At 37.6% G+C, this 19519-nt stretch overlaps 1 protein-coding gene across 2 annotated transcripts in view; it reads right to left on the bottom strand.

Moving 5' to 3' along the window:
* Nucleotides 1-5075: 5075 nt before the first annotated feature.
* Nucleotides 5076-19519, bottom strand: part of LCOR (ligand dependent nuclear receptor corepressor) — a 51208-nt gene continuing 36764 nt past the window's right edge. For both annotated transcript variants that reach the window (XM_075215906.1, XM_075215907.1), the window contains exon 7: nucleotides 5076-13035. In XM_075215906.1, coding sequence (XP_075072007.1) covers nucleotides 8484-13035 — 4552 coding nt within the window. In that variant the 3' untranslated portion in view covers nucleotides 5076-8483. The remainder of the gene's footprint in view (nucleotides 13036-19519) is intronic.

The raw sequence follows: 19519 nt of genomic DNA, 5'->3' as shown, positions 1-19519 counted from the left end.
GCAGGTGCAGAAGCTTTGTTTTGGCTAGTCTATAACATGCACTGTATGCAGCAGCTGCAGCTCTTGAAAAGTGTTATTTACTACTACTACTTTTTAAGTGGCTCAAGCCGTTGACCCGGAGTGGAGGAAGGGGGGGTTCCAGGCAATTGGAAACCCCCCTATATGCGTGCCTGCTCTTTAATACCTCCTCCTCTGACTTTGTAAAGAAATACTCCCCTACTCTCTTAATATGTTCTGCCAATGATCTATGCCTCTCCTCACCTCACACTTCTGAATTCAGGACTTTGCCCCCGCCGCTCCCATTTGCAACTCCCTACCCGGACTCAGTGGCGCCACCGCTAAAGAAGTGCCCCTGTACTATCCAGCAGCCGCAGCGCTGACAAAGAAGCGTCCGTGGTGGTGCTGTATTGTATACAGCACCACCGCGGACGCTTCATTGACAGCGCCGCGGCTGCAGGATAGTACAGTGCTGCCGAAACGGAGCTGCTGGGAAAGTTCATTCAGAACTTTCCCACCCAAACTTAAATGATCAGGGTATTCAGATTCAAATGAGTCTCAGAAACAAATAAGAGATTTAAAAGTAAAAGCTCTTTAAGGACTGGAATCACTACTCCGTAGGAGATCAAGGATTTAATGACTTCCCATAAGCAAAAATCACTTGTTTTGACTCCATTAAGGTTGATAGAGAAATGTTATCTGGATTGGGAACCTCAGATCTAATATGTATCCCAGAGATAAGATTCCTCTTACCAGGGTGTCTGTGGTGGAATCAAACCACCGATCACAGAATAAAATCAGACTACTTTCAACACGGGAGATATCAGCTGGATGCTTAGCTTTGACTCCTTGTCTTCCCTGAGGAACGAAGAGCAAAACCAATGGGCCCTAAGGTCCGGAAGCATTAACAGGGATAAAGAAATTCTTCTTCCTCCCGGGGCCAGTACTGACCAAAACCTCACAAGAGAAGGCAAGGACTCTATGTCTACCTCCCAAGTCGTAAATCAGAAGGCACAGCGTGATTGGACTGTTCAGGCTGAAATCCAAGCCCCAATGAGCCCAGCATCAATGTCGCATCTCCCAGATATTCAAAACCCTCCGAACATTCTTCACCAGAATGAGCAAATCCGCTCAGGGTCTGCCAGACTGCAGACCCTACACTAACTGTTCCAACCACCTCTCCACTACATAATTGAGTAGTTCAATTTGCAGGAAGACGGTGTCAAACTCGCCTTGATGAAACAAGGTTCTCACATCCAGCTTATCTATTATCCCCATTACTGTATTGAATAAAGTGAATAAATATAAATATATATATATATTTATTTATATTATACACACATATAATTCTGCTAACATTATAGGATATTAATAAATGCTGCCCAGACAGAATGCCAATGTTCTCTTTTTGTACAAAGGCACAGGGGACCCTGTTCAAACTTTATAGCAAAGACTGCAGCAGAATGAAGGGCTGAAGCTGGTCAATATTACCAGAATTAGGAAAGGCAGTGATGATCATTCACCATCTATATAATGGCTGCACAAGTAGCTTATGAATAAACATTTTCTTATGTTAGAATGTTCAGAATCCTAAGAGACAGCACAATCAGTGGGTGCTCTATAACCAACAGAAAGATGATTAAACGATACGTAAAATATCTAGAACATGTAGAAATAATGCTATATAGAGCACAAGTTTTCTGCCCGTTTCATTGCCCCTTTTTGCAATACTTAACATTTATAATATATAATCCATATATATTTATTTATTTATATGCTTTTACAAATAGAAAATAAAATATAAGATATCAATGAATTGTCTAGTTTGTGCGTTGATTTAAGACATTGGGCATTCTAGATTTAGCAAGCTCTGTAGATGTGCAGCATTATCTTGTACATTTTGAAAGAGATATATGATTGGAAGAGTGAAAAATTGTCACACTAATATAAGGTCAGGTACAAAATTACAAGTATACACTTGGAAAGCTCTTCTGCTTTTAAGGCACACTAAATGGCGACAAAATCATACAGCGGACTGGCCTGTAACTATAGGCAAGCACCCCCACACCAATTTGTAGCAATAACCTTAGCCCCAATAAGTAGCAGTAATTCAGCAGATTACTGATGATTTCCTGCAACATCATTGTAATTGTAGGTAACTATAAGTCACTACAGTTCTGACAGGACCAGTCACAAAGATGCTGTGATTTTTTTTTTTTTTCTTTATTTTTCATGCACGATTTTTCCTGCACAGAAGCTTTAGCTCGTCTATACAGCATAGAGTACCAGCTTTCTTCCTTGCGTGCACGGACGGTTTTATTTCTGTCTCTCCTCTGCTATGGTGTTTGACAGGAGGATGGAAGTGACGAATTCTTGCATATGGGCACTTTAGAGAGAAAAGTGCTGGGGATGCACCATTTATTCATATAGCGCCACTGATTCCGCAGCGCTGTACAGAGAACTCACTCATCAGTCCCTGCCCCATTGGAGCTTACAGTCTAAATTCCCTAACACACACACAGACTAGGGTCAATTTTGATAGCAGCCAATTAACCTACCAGTATGTTTTTGGAATGTGGGAGGAAACCAAAGCACCCGGAGGAAACCCACGCAAACACGGGGAGAACATACAAACTCCACACAGATAAGGCCATGATCGGGAATTTAACTCATGACCCCAACGCTGTGAGGCAGAAGTGCTAACCACTTAGCCACCGTGACATAATTTGTGCCATCATTGCCCCGCCCCCACGCTTCATTGTGCAATATGTGAGCAGAGCCATTATGACGCGATACGTACCGCAGGTAGTCATAGATGCCCTACTCACTTCCAAAGACAGGGGGATCTGGGAGGGTGTGGTCTACTCCCCAGGAGAACTCTCTGAAATTAGTGAATCTCCCGGACTTTGTGGGAGAATATGCAAGTATGACTGTGTGAAAATATCTTTGGTCATGAACTGAAGTTTTGTGGAAAAATTAAGTACATTATATTTAAAAGCATCTGCACACGTGCAAAAGGAATTAAATGTGAATATTGCTATAATTTCATTAATGAAACATTATTTGATTCTTTACAGAGTTTTGTATCAAAGCTCCTTTTTGTCACGGGTTAAACCGCAGTAAGAACAATGATACCTAATGGTTATATCAACCAATACTTTAGAGGAGGAGCATTATAACCCAATACATGAAAAAAATGAAAAATTATAAGTGTTTCCTTAAACACAGATAACAAACTGCATTTCATTGTTTTAGTTTGACAGACTATCCCTCACATGTTATAGCTGCAGCTGTTATCTCACCTTGAAAAGTGACAAGCCATTGAGACTATGTACTACAAAATAGGTTGCTAATTCCATCACTAAATGTCTAATCATATTAGCTGTTGCTGAAGACGATATACCCACACATTTACCAATAAGGGGTTACTGGTATGAATCTGGTACATTTGTATACTACCTACACTTTGTGACCGGATTACATGTGTATCAATTGTCAGTGACAAAGGAACCAAGACTATTTAAAACCAACATAACAGAACTGATCAAATAAATGCAGTCAGGAAGTGGAAAGGAACTGAACACATTTTCCAATCCAAAAACACAAAATTATGCGTATGTAATCACGTAGAAGAGAAGTGTCATTTTATTGGGGGCTGATCCATGCAAGCACTCACTAACCTTATTGTATACCACCACACTCTTGTCTGCTATTCAAAATCCCCAATTTGGGATCACAAACATTTTGGCTCAGCAATTACTGAAAAACGTATTCCATTATAGTTCATTACATATGTGTCATTTAATTTCTTTAAATACACGTGTTGGTTCTCGGGATTTAAGCACTCAGAACACTGTAAATTTATCAAGCTGCAAGTTTGAAAAAAAAATATTAAAATGAAGATGTTGCCTATAGCAACCAGATTCTCACCATAATTCATTTAGTAAATTCTACAAAATGACAGCTAGAGTCTAATTGGCTGCTTTATGCAACATCTCCACTTTTTCAAACCCAAAGCTTGATAAATTTACTCCATGTGTCAATAGCCTTAGAAGTATATTTATCAAGCCGCGGTTTGCCGCCATTTTGTAAAATGGCAGTTTTATTAAAAGACAAAACCTGATGTGCTTTGGCTTTAATAAAATTGCTATTTAAAAAAATAAAAATAAAAATGTAAATCGCAGAGAACCAGCGGTTTCTCATAACCGCTGCTCAATAAATATACCACTTAGTCTCAAACTGTGCAGAGGACAATTGCAGCAAAACAAAATAATCTATTTGAAAAAAAAATTGTTGTATTTCTATTATTAGGATCGTAGATTTGTATCGCACCACAGTGCTCCGCAGCACCGTACAGTAGGGAAAACAGGACCTACATAAAACAGGTACATACAAGGTAGACAAAATAAATGCAGACATGATAACAAAGGGTATGAAGGACCCTGCTCAATACAGAGCTTACATTCTAAGTGGAAGAGGGCACAGCTGAAACTAGAGGAGTAAATGTGGTTCAGAGTGGAGATTGGGACAGCTGTGAGGGTTTTCAGAGTGTCTAAAGATTTGAAGGCTGTGGGAAAGTCTGACCGTGGTAGGGAATTCCATAAGTAGGGAGCAGCATAGGAGAATTTTTGTAGGTGATAGTGAGATGGTTACCAAAGATGAGAAGCCCAGGTCAGAGGGCAAGTATTTTGAGTTGAGATTTGAGATGTATGAATGTGGGGAGGTGGTGTTGAGGGCTTTGTAGGTATGGGTGAGAAATTTGAATTTGATTCTGGAGGACACAGAGAGCCAGTGTAAGGATTTGCAAAGAGGTGCAGCAGATGTGGAGTGGTGAGAAAAGATCTATTTGTTAGATATTTATTTCAACCTTTAAGAATGTTTTTTTATTTTTAAGGGCAGGGTCTTACAGCATATGACTAATTGGGGAAAAAACTAAACCACTTCCAACTCTGAAAAACACGCATTTTCTTTTTCAAAGCAGGATACGTCTAAAAACCAATTTGAAAGGGTTAGTAAAAGAGACCAGCCAATTTGGTGTTGGCAAGAAAATCTTTATAGTAATCAAAGCAAGGAAAAGCTGACACAAATATATCAGTTGATTTATATAAATACAAGGAACAAAGCAAACAGTGTATCATTTAGGTCTACTACAATATATTTTAAATACCCCCAAATCATCATAAGTCAATAAACCCTTACCATAATATATTTTCACAGTATCTGTACAGTTAAAAAAAATAAAAAAAAATTCTGTAAATCCCCAAAATGTTTACAAAAATGACACTGCAATACAAAAATATTGAACAGCTCAAAATCCCTGAACCTTTTTCTTAGAGATGGCTCTGTACACAGCATTTTTTGTTGTTGCTATTGACATAACAAACAAAACACATAAAAATACGCATATTGACAATGTGCAATAGCAGCTATGCACTGCCACAAATATAGAACACATTATTATTGTCATACTGAATGCTTTAGCTTGTGACTAAACAGAACCGTCCAATTCCTAATAAAGAGAGGGGAATACCTGCAAAACAAAATACACACTCCACAGTATGCATGGCTATAGGTTGGTGTCACTTAAGTGTTCAGAACCTTTACCCTTTGACAGCCAATAAAGACAGGGTCTTTAGCGCTCCATGCTGACACGCTATAGTGAATGCTCATTCCCAATCACATATGAGTACTTACACTCTCAACATTTTGTAACCACCGGAACTCCCAGGGGGCAAGGCATAAATGTGCACTAGCCTATTTCAGCTTTATCTAGTCGGAAAACAGTTAGCGCTCAAAATCATCTGTGTTTGATCCTAGTGTCAGATGGTAGGAAATGTTATATTAAAAACAGATAAAAAGCGCAATAAAACACAAAACCAAAATTGGTTGCGGATCCCAAAGTGAAACAATTGCAGCAGCTACAGTAGTGTAGCAGATATTTGTGTTTCAAATGAGGAATTGTAATTTCTTATAAAAATGGTAAGCAGGTCTTTCTTTAAGCGTAACAATGTGTATATTTTGCAACATCTTGACAAGTAAATATAATATTTTGCACTAAGCTGCAAGCAAACTGACCTTCATTCTTATTCATTTAAAAAGAAATGATTGTTTTGTGAAACGGATAATGTATGTCCTTGCCCGTTAGTGAACAAAGGAGACCTCAAACACTGAAATCTAAAGCAACATATACAGTGTGTATAACGTAGGTTTAATCCTGAGCATTACGCATTGACTAATGGTACCCTTGTAGCACCCAAGAGCTTATTTATATTGTTTAACCCCAAAACTAACAAGCACCTGAAATATGGACAAAATAAGGATCACCGATTCCTATAGTGATAACATTGTTTTACTCCCATGGGTGTGAAATTGGATTATATACGGCCAGCCTGAGCAACAAAAGAAACCCCCAAACACCAGCAGACTGAGGAAGGAACCCTAGCTTGATTTAAAGTGGTTTTAATTTCTAGAAGCCTACAGTGGAATCCTAACATTTATGTTTGTACACGAGTCAATTACAGTCAGTAAAACACTTTCTTAAAATGAAGATCTGTCACTATAATTATTAAGACAAGGGATTTAATAGGATTGCACACCTGTCACAATTAATATTTTTTAATTGTCTATTACCTTTCTCATCTGTTCCTTCTGTCTCATTTGCCACTAGATGTGTATCTTAACGAAAAGGAGGAGAGATATTAGGCAGTATTCTAATAGTTTAAATAGAATGAATGAACACCCTTCCACACACACACCTGTATATGAGGAAAGAAATAAAAACGACTAAATATAAACGGCTGTTTGTATTAATGTTAGCGGAATCTTTATTTAAGTTTTTAATGTACAGGATGGCAGCCTATGGTTTCCCAGCTGCTGTGGAATTTAGGCTGACAGTGGATACTAGTACTTGTAGTTTGCCAACAGTTGGGACGGCCAAAAGTTACCTAAACCTGCATTACATAAAAATTTGGTTTTACAATGGGCGTGACAGGTCTGCTCTAAAATAACAGCAGATTTAAAGTAGCGATTGTTCCAGAGATTATTAGAACATCCTCTATCTAGACATTGCTGTTTCGGAATGTTAAAATTTCATGAAGGGGTCTTTTGAACAATAGATTATTTTAAAAAATGCAATACAATTATGTCCTCCTAATACCATACATAATAAAAATGGGTTAAACGTTCTCCTAATAAAATAAAAGTTGTCGTTTTCTTAAACCTCAACAGTGCAAAGTCTGCAATAGACTGCAGAGTAAATATCACATTTGTTTAAAGTATGTTGTGTGCTCTACTCCCAGCCAAACACTTACCAAAATCCGGTGTTTATGAATTAAACAGTATAAAAGAACTGATCATTTGCAAGTATACTCTTTCAGTACAATTTGTTGGATTTTCCAATTACATCCAAATTTGACCAGGTTTAAAAAAATAGCCATTATTACAGTAATTACATAACTCCTACAATTCTTAAAAAATTGGTGTATTAAAATCCACCTTTCCTGATGAGACGCTGGAGACTAAAATGTGTGCTTAATTTTTTTTTCCATAAAAGACTAAAGGTACTTTTAAGTTAATGTTAACACACAGAGCTTCAGTTACCAGTTCATTTGTGCAAATTCAATGAAATTCAAGTGAGTGCAAATTAGTTGTTCTATAAATAGAATAATTGTGACCTAGATGCATGTATACTGAGGATTAATGACCTGACGAACCGGTTTCACAGACACACGCATTTCAGAACATAAAACGGGTTAACGTTGAAAGCGGTCACCTATACACCGTGGAGGCAGCTATCTTCGGGAATGACGCTATAATTGTCCTATCAATTTTGCTAGGAACTAGTACGGGGGACTCCACGATCCCACTTCTTATAGAATTATAGGCTGTAGTCTAATTAATAATGGGTATAGCCCACAAACCTGCTAACCTCCACCTGTGTAGATGACTGGTACAATTTACATGACAAAGATCTAAAACTTTATTGATGTCCAATATTGCTTTTAGCTACTTAACGAAATTAAACTTCTGAAGACTCAAACTAGTTCTAGTGAATCAAAATACGTCATGATTTCTCATGTACAAAAATAAAAAAAGCTGCGGAAGAGAACATGTTTGTGCCTGATTTCTGCTACAGTACAAGTGCTTGTGCGTCAAGTATTAAATGCAAGAATGCAAGGCTTATTACATGGCGTGTCGTCTACCAAAAAAAAAAAAAAAAAAAAGATAAATAAGGCACTGTACTTTTAATGACATTCACTGTTCAAAAAACTAATCTAAATAACTTATTTTCTGAGCACCAAAAAAAACCTTCACTTCCCCACACCCCAAGCTTTACAACGCCTATAATATCACGGTTAACGGTAGATTTCAGGGCTTGTTACAGCTTCTGAAAAAAGAAAAAGAAAAAAAGTCCACAATTAATGCAAATGACGACTGTACAACAGCACACAGGTAACAATTTCAGTTTGTCCTTTTAATTCAAGTGATCATCTCTTTCTGTGTGTCTGAGAGTTTGTTTGTGACCTTTGTTTACGGGTTGCTGCATTTTTGTTTTTGCTATTTACAGAGACAGTGCATATTTTTCGGTGTATTTCCTTCTTCCTTAGCTGTGAAGATGATGTCCTAGTGATCCTCTGTCTTGACAAGTTTGAGGGAATTGGTCTTGGTTTAGCCGATTTTGTTTGACATTTATTAAGTTGTGCTTTATGCAAATGTTTTTGGATAGCAGTTTTTGTTCTCCTTTTCTTTAAAATTGCTCCCTTACAGACTTGAGCTTTTGCCCCTAGCTTCTTGGGAGCTCGGGTTGTGGAAACAAAGTCAATTTGTTTGACTTTACGGACTTCATTTTTTGTTGCTAGTGCATTTTTATTGACACGTTTTATATTTTTTACAACCTCTTGTTTTGCTTCAATTTTTCGTTTTTTACTTGGCTGTACAACATGCTTTATCAATGAGACATCTTTGGGACGTTTCTTAGCTTTCTGCTTTTCACTAGTTACTGCATATTTAGGGGTAAGAGAGTTTGTAATAGTTTGCAAACTTAATTTGGAGATTGACTTAATATTTTGAATGTGGTTAATTTTACTTTCTGTTTTATTTGCCCTAGATTCTCCTTTTTTATTCATTACTGATGCAGACTGACGATGTAAGTTTTCTCTGAAATTGTTGTATTTTCTTAGGATGCGAGCACTGGTAGGTTTCTTAGTGTGAATTTGGGCTTCCACCTTCTTGCAGTTGGAAGCTCTTTTTACAGCATCTTCAGGAACCTCAAGTTCTATGTTGTTCTCTATTAATTTAGCGAGTGCATTCTGGGTGTTGATGTCATTATGTGCTGGGAAAACAGAGGCAAATTTCTTCAGGTGTTTTTTCAAGCGCTGTGCCTGTAATGTGTGGGGATATAAGCTTTGCTTTGAATGTCTCTGCTGTGGAAAAATTGGGAGCTGATGTTCTTCAGGTATCCGAGTGTTTATTTTCTTTACAATCACTAAGGATTTTGTCTCTGTTGTTTCCAAAAACCACCTACAAACGTTGGATAGTTTTAAAGAATTCATAAACAACATTTGCATAGGAGAATTTCTGGGCATTTCCCGCACGTTTTTACTTTTACGCGCCCTTTTCTTTGTTTTCCAAATCTCTTTCAATTTGTCAGCTTTGTTTTTAGACTTGGTCACGTGTGCAGCCTCTTTTTCAAGTGAAATCCAGTTTTTGTGGATGGACGTGTATTTGTTATTAAAATTAGAAATCCGCTCCTGATTTTCCTCTTCCGAACACCAGTCCATAAACTTTGGTCTCTGCTTATCTTTATCATTTCCTGTTAATTCTGAGGTTTTTAAAGAAATGTCATACGATTGGGCATTGCATCCCTCACATTTCTTTAATCTACTGGGTCGTCTGACATTTTCTCCAGACAGCTCCTTTAAGGTTTTAGTTTTGCAGAATTTAATTTTGTGTTTTGTTAAGGTTTTTAAAGCAACATGTTTGATGTTACTTTGTGGACAAGAGAGGGAATTTGAGGCATTTGCAGATAACCGCTTATTACATTTCTTAACTTTAAACGGGCATGCACTTTTTAAACGAGTTGATCCACTATTACTTACTTTATCTTCCACCGTTAAACAATCCTCATTACTTTCTGTAGCAAAACATACCTTTCGTTTATTTGTACCTATTTCAAAACATATTCTTATATTTTCTGATATTTTAGAAGGGGAAAAACATTTAGGTTTCAGAATCCTTTGTGAAAGTAACGGTTTCCCTCCAGCAAATTGATTGTTCAAAGTCTGCCCAAAATAGTTTTCACCATCTTCCCTTTCATCAGCCTGTAAAACAGAATGAGTTAAGATATTGGATTGTGTGTTGTTTTCAGTCTTAAATTCCACAGACCTCTGTGTTGTGCTGGTGCTCAGAAGGGAACAGATATGAATTTGAAGAGAAGTATTATTCTGTGGACATGAGTCGACATGAGATTCACAACTTCTAAGACGTCTGTCAGATGGGGCAGGAGGTTTTTTTAGCCTCCTTTTGGATGGTATGAGAAGTTCATCATTCATATTTTTGCTCTCCGTCAAATGATTGTCCAATGTATCCAATTTGACATCAATCAATTTTTCCACATTTTTCTGCTTTGCTTCCAATGGCTCCTCTGCAGTGTCATTCTGCTTCCCTCTGAACGACGAAACAGCATCACACTGCTGGGTATCTCTCTTTGAAACGGCCTCTACTTCTAGCTGGACAGTGCTGTTTCTACCTGTTTTGGCACATGTATCGAAAAGATTGTGAATATCTTTAGCGCTGCCTCCTCTTTCTACACTATGGGCAGGTGTTGAGCAATTCAGTTCTTCGGGCAAAGGCTGTAAGGTTTCTAAACTCTTCAATTCTATATCATCTGTAGGGTTTTTTTCTACTGAACATTTATTAAGATTTGCTACAGTTTGTTCCTCTTTTAAATGTTCCAGTATTTCTGAATTTATAATGCTTATATTTTCTTTAATCGTTTGTTCGGAACCATCTTGCAAATTACTCAGAAAACTCGAACAGTTTAGATTTGCCTCTTCTGAATTTTCTTTGCATATATAGTCTTGGATGGGTTCTGAACATATCTGCTTTAGTGGTTCCTGTACATCTGTAATGTCAGAGTCTGTATTCATTGCTACAGAACAATTTTCAAGTAAAGTCTCGGAATTATTAAGACGAGAGTGACAATCAGATGCAAAAAGTACCATGTCCAGACCTTTGTCATCCGTGCCATTTGGGAGCGAAGTTGAACAACCAGAGGGGCCAACACAAGTATGTTTAAACGTAGAAGATTTTTCGACAGCAGTCTTCAGTGGGGAACGCTCATCAGCAGGTAATTCCATTTCCGTATCACAGGCAGAAAGCAGGGGTTTATTTTCTAAAGAAACAGTGATATTCACATCTAGTGAAGAGACCACAGGACTGTTCCCCTGGTTGACAGAAATATTAGAATGGGTAGCATCAATGAATGAATCTGTAGCAAAGTCAGATTCTCTAATTTCATAATCATTTGCAGCTATAGAGTTATCCATATATACTACTGGAGCATTAATGTCTAACCTCTTCGCAATTTCATCAGAATGTCCATTTGGTAACATTTCATTTTCAGCTCGGGATCTTGGAAACTTGGCCTTCGCAGGGTCATCATGTACAAGAGAGATGACCCCTATAAGGGACTTGGACACAGAATCCACAGACTGTTCCATCATATGTGGAATTTGATCAAGATGGGTATCAGTATGGTTGCAGCTGGCAGTGTCTGGAATTACGTCAATCATTGTACCATTTTCTGGTAGATAATTAAAAGTATCATTTCCTACCCTCTTGTCTTCTAGATGAACCATTGATACCACATCTGTAGAAGGTAGTGTCTCAGAGATCATTCCATTAGGAATTATTAATGCTTCAGCAATATTTAATGCACAGGTTGCTTTCTCCTCCACTTTGGTGCTTCTAACCAATGTGCGAACAGTAGACAATTCACAACAGTCGCCGCCAAAAAGATACCCACGTGTGCTTTTCCTTGCGGTAGTTCGTGGACAAACTAAAGACTTTTGATTCTCAATATTACATTCTGTTGCAACTGGGTTGCTAATGTAAACTACGTCACATTGTTTATCATAATCATTTTCCCGCACACTCGGTGTACTTTTACATTTAACTGGTTTTGGGTGCTTTGTATTTTCATGTAAAGCAGACCCTAAATTATCACCAAGATTCTGAAAATTCTCGCATTTGTTATCACAATAGCTTAAACGGTTATCAAGTTTCTTTACCACCGTAGTATGTAAAGAATGTTCTTGTTTTACTTTACAATCATTGTTGTCTTTGTCCAAACGTGTCTGTTTGGGGCTAATGTATTGTGTGTTTTCTTTGTCTGCAACTTTAGGGATATTTAAAGGAGACTCCTGGCCATTATTTAGTAGGCTTGAAAAGAAGTTATTGGGCGAGAGATCACCACATTCTAAAAAACCAGTGGAACCAACTTCAGAGTTTTTAGTACACTCAGCTTCATCTTCTGTGGTTTTAACATGTATATGATTTTTTGCAAGCGTTTCTTCTGGTTGGTCTGTAGAGTGAATACAGTTTTGTAATATACAACTTGTAGCAGAATCTTTCTGGAAATCTGGTGAAACTGGCGCCTTTATAACCTCATCCAAATCCTGTGCAATTTGAGTGTGGCAATTTTCCACTTCGATACTACTTGTTGCAGCTTCTTTAGCAAGAGCTTTCCTGGGTGAATGTAGACTGACTTCACTTGCCGATTTCTTTAACTCCATGAGGGAAATGTTTAATTTTCTGGCAGAACAAGGATGACCATTATCGTGTACATCGCCATTCTCGATATCAGAAACAGAGTAACTTTGACTTTTAGATTTCAATAATAGCTCTTCAGTGCACAAATTGTTTAACACTTGAATAAACTGCCTCTGGTGGTGTGAACACAGCTTAACCAAGAACTTTTCCAGTGTTAAATTTGTGGAATTGTTGGGGTCTATTGCTTTTCTGCCTGGATCCTGTGTGCTAGAAAAAAAAAAAAAGAGAAAGTTAAAAGTTAGAGAAGAAGTTACACACTGCTTACCAAATAAATTTGTCAAACATATTCCTATTTTTCTTGTAGGGCATTGCATTGCTGTAATGCTTTGTAAATGTTTTGAAAGACTGAGTACAAGAGATCTAACCTGCAAGACTTCAAATTAATTGAATAAAACATCCTTGAACATTCCAGCTGCAATTTTACTAGCTAAAATAAATAAAAATTGACAATTCTAAAGCCAGAATATCATTCTTTATTATAATTAGATACCATTAGAGAAAACTTAAGACTGACCTAATTAATGTACCCTTGCAGAGTCGGAAGACAACGAGAGAAAGCTTATTGTTGTGTAACAAATCGGCAAAACAATTGGTCCCGTCATTTACAAGGTACACTGCAAATGAAACATTGTTCTCATGTATATGGCCCCACTGGTGGGTAGAATTCTTCTTTTCAGTAGGAGAACTTCAAATTGTTTTCATTTTCTTAAATAACCCTTATTTTGAAAACATTCAATAAAAAAACAAAAAAACAGCTCTACACATATAGCCACAATGATGCTCATCTGCGAATTGCAAAAACTGGAAAACCTCTGCACAAAATGTGATTGCACGCTCTACTTTTGGACCTTCACATACAATTTTACAGGGAAGAGCATGGATGTAAAGGTTTGTACTAGCAGATAGAAGAAGTTGGGCAGATAGTGGACAATCCTTGCAGAGTCTGGAATAGGTTCTTGAGTGCTCCTAGGTTTGCACACACAGGAAAAAAATAGTTTTTGCTTTGATGAAGATTATTTAAATGAAATAGAAGTCTGAAGACACAGCTTAGGTTCCCTGCTTGTGGGATGGTGCACAGCCTCTCCCCAAAATTACTTGAATTTATGTCCTGTATTTTTAATAAGGAGCAAGTACACATTGTACTTTTGCAGGAAATACCATTTCCAGTTGCGCTTCAACTATTATACTTACCTTCAAAAACACATAAAAGTTACATATACAGTATAATAAAGAGTCTCAACGTCCCTCACTCATGATTAAGAAGGCAAGCTGTATCTTAGCACAAAATCGCTAAAGTGGCGTTTCACTCTTTCCATCACGCAAATTTCCACAAGTATCCACAAACCCAGATGCACATTGATCTTCCGGGAGGTGTTGCAAGGACTGTGAAGTGGGCATGCTCCTTAATTACACCAGCCAGACAAGTGGGAGTGCTGCCACACCTAGAGAACACGTGCACTTACTGCAGTTGACAATGACTCTGTGTATCACTGGTGTAATGTCAACATTAGTGCTTAAGGGAATATTTCATTATCTTTGAAGGCTTTTTATCACAATTGCATAGCATCTTGTTTAGCTATGAAGTAATTACAGAGCCAGTCTTCCATTACTGCAATATGGACTGCTAACATCCTTGAGGTCTCTCTCTGCTGCTTGCACTTACTGAGATCCACCAGCAGTGAGTGACAAGGAGGGTTAAGTGGGCTGAGGTATGATAAATGAAGTGTAAAAGTGGTCAAGTACACAAAGACTAGGGAAGTGTTATAGGTAGATTGATGATGTCTATGGAGGATTATTTTGGGTTTTTTAAGCGATTCTTGGGATGTCCTAAAACCAAATTATTAGGGTAACCCAGTCCAAGAGGTGGCTATGAATCCAGAGCTGCACAGATGTACACAAGCAGACATGCTATTGTAAACCATGTACATTAATAGAACAGCAACAATGTCTTGGTCACTCAACCCTGTAACCATGGAAGGGGAGTTTTTTTCGCATTAAACCTAGTGAAATGTAGGCTGACTGTATTTGGGGGGGAAAAAGCTTCATGTGCTAGTGTTGTGTGTCAGATACTATGACCTATGGGGGTTTTAAAAGCTCTATACCTCACAAATCAATGATAAACCATTATGTTAAACGTTCTACCAACCCCAATCTAGATTTATAAAAAATAAATGGAATGACTGATCATGCGACATAGAACTCTATTCGAAGAAAAGAAAGGGACATTAAAATGCAATTTACTACAATGCAAAACATAACTTTTAAACAATCACATATACACTGTACAAGTTATCTGAAAACCCTAACGTAACTTACAATTTCGAATTTTCAAATATAAGATTTTCAATTCTGATAGTGTTTTTTTTAATTTTTCATGTTAATAAAACTTTTAATCAAATCCTGATGTTATTATAAAAAAAAAAATATATACACCGGCTGCATTCTCATGAGGATTTATTGAGTATTATTGAACAGTTGCAGAAAACAAAGTATATTCCAGGTAAAAGTTTAAGTGAAGCAGATGAAACATTGGTGCTTATGCCATCTTACACTAATTTTAAGCTTGATGCGAATGCAGGAACATATAATAAAAGGGAGTCTCCAACTAAACACAGATATACTTTTATCATTCAGGAAATGCAAATTTGGCTGATCAGGTCTCCAATTGAATTCACCATCATGGCGAGATGATTTCCAGCTAAATCATGAAAGAATAATTTTAACCCATTATAGTAGTGGTAAGCAAAATGTAAGTTGCACCGAAGAACATTCTATGAACACTTGTGATGACACAACCTGGCTTACTCCAACCTGAGCTGGACATGTAGCCACTGACCTGTTTCTGTAACACTATACTTTATTTGGCAATACTACCGTATTCCAAGACATGCTCTATATTATTTTTAATTTAACTTATTTCTGCAAACTGTGCATCGGATCGGTTTTATTAACTGTATTGTGCTACACTGTAAAGTTTGCTTTTACGTACACATCATAAAAACCATGTACAGGAGGATATTCTCATTTGCATACAGTTGCCAATGGCAGAACATTATGTGAGAAAAGGAAGGTGATAAATACCCGGCCTAGGCTACTGGGATGATTGTACGTCATTTGCCCCATTATGTGGATTAGTACTGGCATTGAAAGTCTGTGAAGCAAGCATAAAATCTAAAGCATTGTATTAGCTTGAAATAGGTTGTACACCCTGTGCTTACTGAAACCATACTGAACTTCCTGCCCCTTTTCAGTTACAAACAGGGATCAGTGTTTACAGAAAAGTAGTGGGAGACAATCCCTTTAAAATCTAATAGGTATGATTGGCAGAAAGAATTAAAGAAACTCCTGGCAGGTTCATGTGTGGCCGTCCTTAAGCCTAAAATCCAGTCATGCTTTACCTTTACGCAGATTGCTATGTACGGCGATTGCCAGAACAATTCATGGTCTTGCTACAGTGTAGGTGTATATTCAGTGTTTCGGAAATATTTAGGATAGCTACTATATTGATGCCAACATAGGCGACACACTTACTATTTCCTACTCACTCTAGAACCTGTGTTATTCGCCCATTTAGTAAATGAAATAATTCAGAGTTTGTGAATGCAAAAGTTACTGCATCTGACAAAGCTATTTGTCTCAGTTACATAAATGTATTTCACTTAAGACAGATTATTCCCATAGGCATCCCAGACTGGAAGCATTTAAATATAAGAATAATGTGCCTCTAATGGTTGTTTGCCATATTTAATTAAAATACAATGGGTATAAACAATGTTTGTCATTCATATGGCATGGGAACCCATTATAAAGGTTACTTAACATTACAGGATATTTTTTCACATTGAATCAAATTTGTATAAGTGCGGATGTTTTTATTTAAGTATGCATATGATCATGTATAACATAATTATCAGTTTAATAATTATGAGCCTGATTCATTAAGGATCTTAAATCAATAGGTATATTATTTCAGTCTCCTGGACAAAACCATGTTACAATGCAAGGGGTGCAAACTAGTTTTCTGTTTTGCACATGTTAAATTACTGACTGTTTTTTCATGTAGCACACAAATACTTGATAGCTTATTTGTACACTGAAATTTAAAGTTGATGTTTGTGTGCTACATGAAAAAACAGTCAGTATTTAACTTATGTGCAAAACAGAAAACTAGTTTGCACCCCTTGCATTGTAACATGGTTTTGTCCAGGAGACTGAAATAATATACCTATTGATTTAAGATCCTTAATGAATCAGGCCCTATGTATTCTTTCATATTTTTGTTCTGCTGTGAGCAGGGGGTAGTTTTTCTTTTGTTTTTAAAGAGGTATCAACTGCATTTACAACACTGGATTGAAACATTTACCACTTCAATGGCATAAACCAGAGACAATAAGTTGTTGTGATAGTCCATCCTCTCAGTAGGCTGTTGCCTTCTTTGCTTCTGGAAGTATCCGCGTTAAATACACAAGCTAATATTTATGTCAACCATGCTCTGGCATGTTAGGAGGGATAAAAATTGGCAGACATGGGGTGACAGCTTGGCAGAAACACACTTGGTGGACTGGGTAGACCCATGCACAACAGCTCTAGTGATGTCACAGTAACTCAAATGACTGCAGATTCCAACTTCTGACCTGTCTCAGGTCCCATTTAGGACTTTCGGCTCCGAGTGGGGAAAACACTGAAAATACAGAACTGCAGCGGAATGTCAGGCTGCGGTTGGTCTCAGCAATGTATTTTGTCTTCATGGTTCAGATAAGAAAATTCAATTTGGGACGTTAGTGGCACTTTAAGCTCCCTCTATAGGAGGACAATAAAACAAATAAAACCCAATAAGTTCTCTTCCGCTGCTGAATCTGCTGTTTGTTCTTTGACTGCAGTTCACTTGTAGCTAAGATCATATAGGCATCACTACAAACGAATGAGATCTAACCAACTAAAAAATACTTAATCTAAAAAGACAGCTAAGCCAAAAAAATAAAAAAAAATTTATCAATTTTTAAAATGTCCACACACTTTCTCTATAAGCAGCTGAACACACACGTACATTAGGGATTTCCCAAAACCAATAAGAGTGGATGACAATTAGTCACCCGGAAAATAGAAGGCAAAACTAATGTAAGCCAACACTAATACAATTATGCATAAAAGAACTGCATTATAATAGTAACACAACTCTACATCTATGAGGAATCCATCCTGTGTCTAATGGATACTGATGCAGAAGGAGGAAGAATCTGTGACAAGGAATAGGAATGTTTGGCAAAATCCTTGATTGCCCATGCCCTGTGGTTTCTTTAAGCCTTTAATGTAGGCAAACTATGTGATGAAACCAGCAAGTGGACCAAATCCAGAAAACAAAGACATTCCTCAGCCTGAGAATTGGGATTTGGACATAACCCAGACCTCTGAACTCATAGGACTTTTACTCTTCCATCCATAACAAATACCTCCTTTTTATTACTTTAGCTTATCTTGATGATGTATGTAAACCCATAAATTATTTTCTATAGATTTGACAACATCCAATCAGGTGCTGCATTATGTACGAGACTCATCATATTGCAAAACTACGTGTACAAGGCAGTTTCCATTGGAAGCTGCCGTATCTATTGAATGAATAGACAAGTTACAAGAAAGGTAGAAGCCGGGAAATGTATTTATATAATGTATGCAGCAGAATACAATTGGATGCAGCATTGCATAATCAGCCTTGGCCCGCTTGTCACATAATTGGATGAATAGACATATTTCTGGGAAGGGAAAAAGCTGTAAAGTAGTCTGCTATACTGGTAAGTCAGCCTTGCTAGTAATGGTTGTAGGAAGCTGTTGAAAAGAATATGTAATTGGATATTTTTGGACAGTATGGGTTCCGATGCATTTGGTGTTCCATAACAAATTCAGTACAAGTTCTTAAGGGAAGACTGCATTTTACTAGCTAGATTTAACCTCAGTCAGCATGGCTCAACATGATGAGATGCTAGCACTCAAATTTGCAGTAAACTCCCCAAATAGTACTTTGGTCTGGAATAGTCTCTAAAAGTTGCTGTACTGAGGAAGTGCCCCAGCTCTCTCCTATTACTAGGACCTAGGTTGATCACCTTCAGTGCTTCGCAGATAACTCCAGGATTGGGCTCTATGAGAGTGACCCTCCTGAATTCAGCAAACTATATGGGTAAACTTCACAAAAGTTCACTAGAAGGAAGATGGGGCTGGTCACATAAACAAGAAAACATCTTTACAAATGCCCCAAAACCTGCAAGGCCATTCTGATAGTTCCTTACAAATACATGGGCGGCAAATACAGTGGCCTAGTGGTTAGCACTTCTGCCTCACAGCACTGGGCTCACGAGTTTGATTCCTGACCATGGCCTTATCTGTGTGGAGTTTGTATGTTCTCCCAGTGTCTGCGTGGGTTTCCTCTCATTGCTCCAGTTTCCTCCCACAATCCAAAAACATACCAGTAGGTTAATTGGCTGCTATCAAATTGACCTTAGTCTCTATCAGTCTGTGCGTTTGTATGTTAGGGAATTTAGGACTGTAAACTCCAATGGGATAGGGACTGATGTCCGCGAGTTCTCTGTACAGCGCTACATAATTGGTGGCGCTATATAAATAGCCGATGATGAAATAGTGAAAATATTTTAAAAACAATTGCATTTGGAAATGCAGAACAGATACAACATATCAT

This window comes from Mixophyes fleayi, chromosome 6 (genome assembly GCF_038048845.1).
Source record: "Mixophyes fleayi isolate aMixFle1 chromosome 6, aMixFle1.hap1, whole genome shotgun sequence".
NCBI lineage: Eukaryota > Metazoa > Chordata > Amphibia > Anura > Limnodynastidae > Mixophyes > Mixophyes fleayi.
Note: the sequence above shows the minus strand (reverse complement) of the source record. Positions and strands in the feature narration are given on the sequence as shown.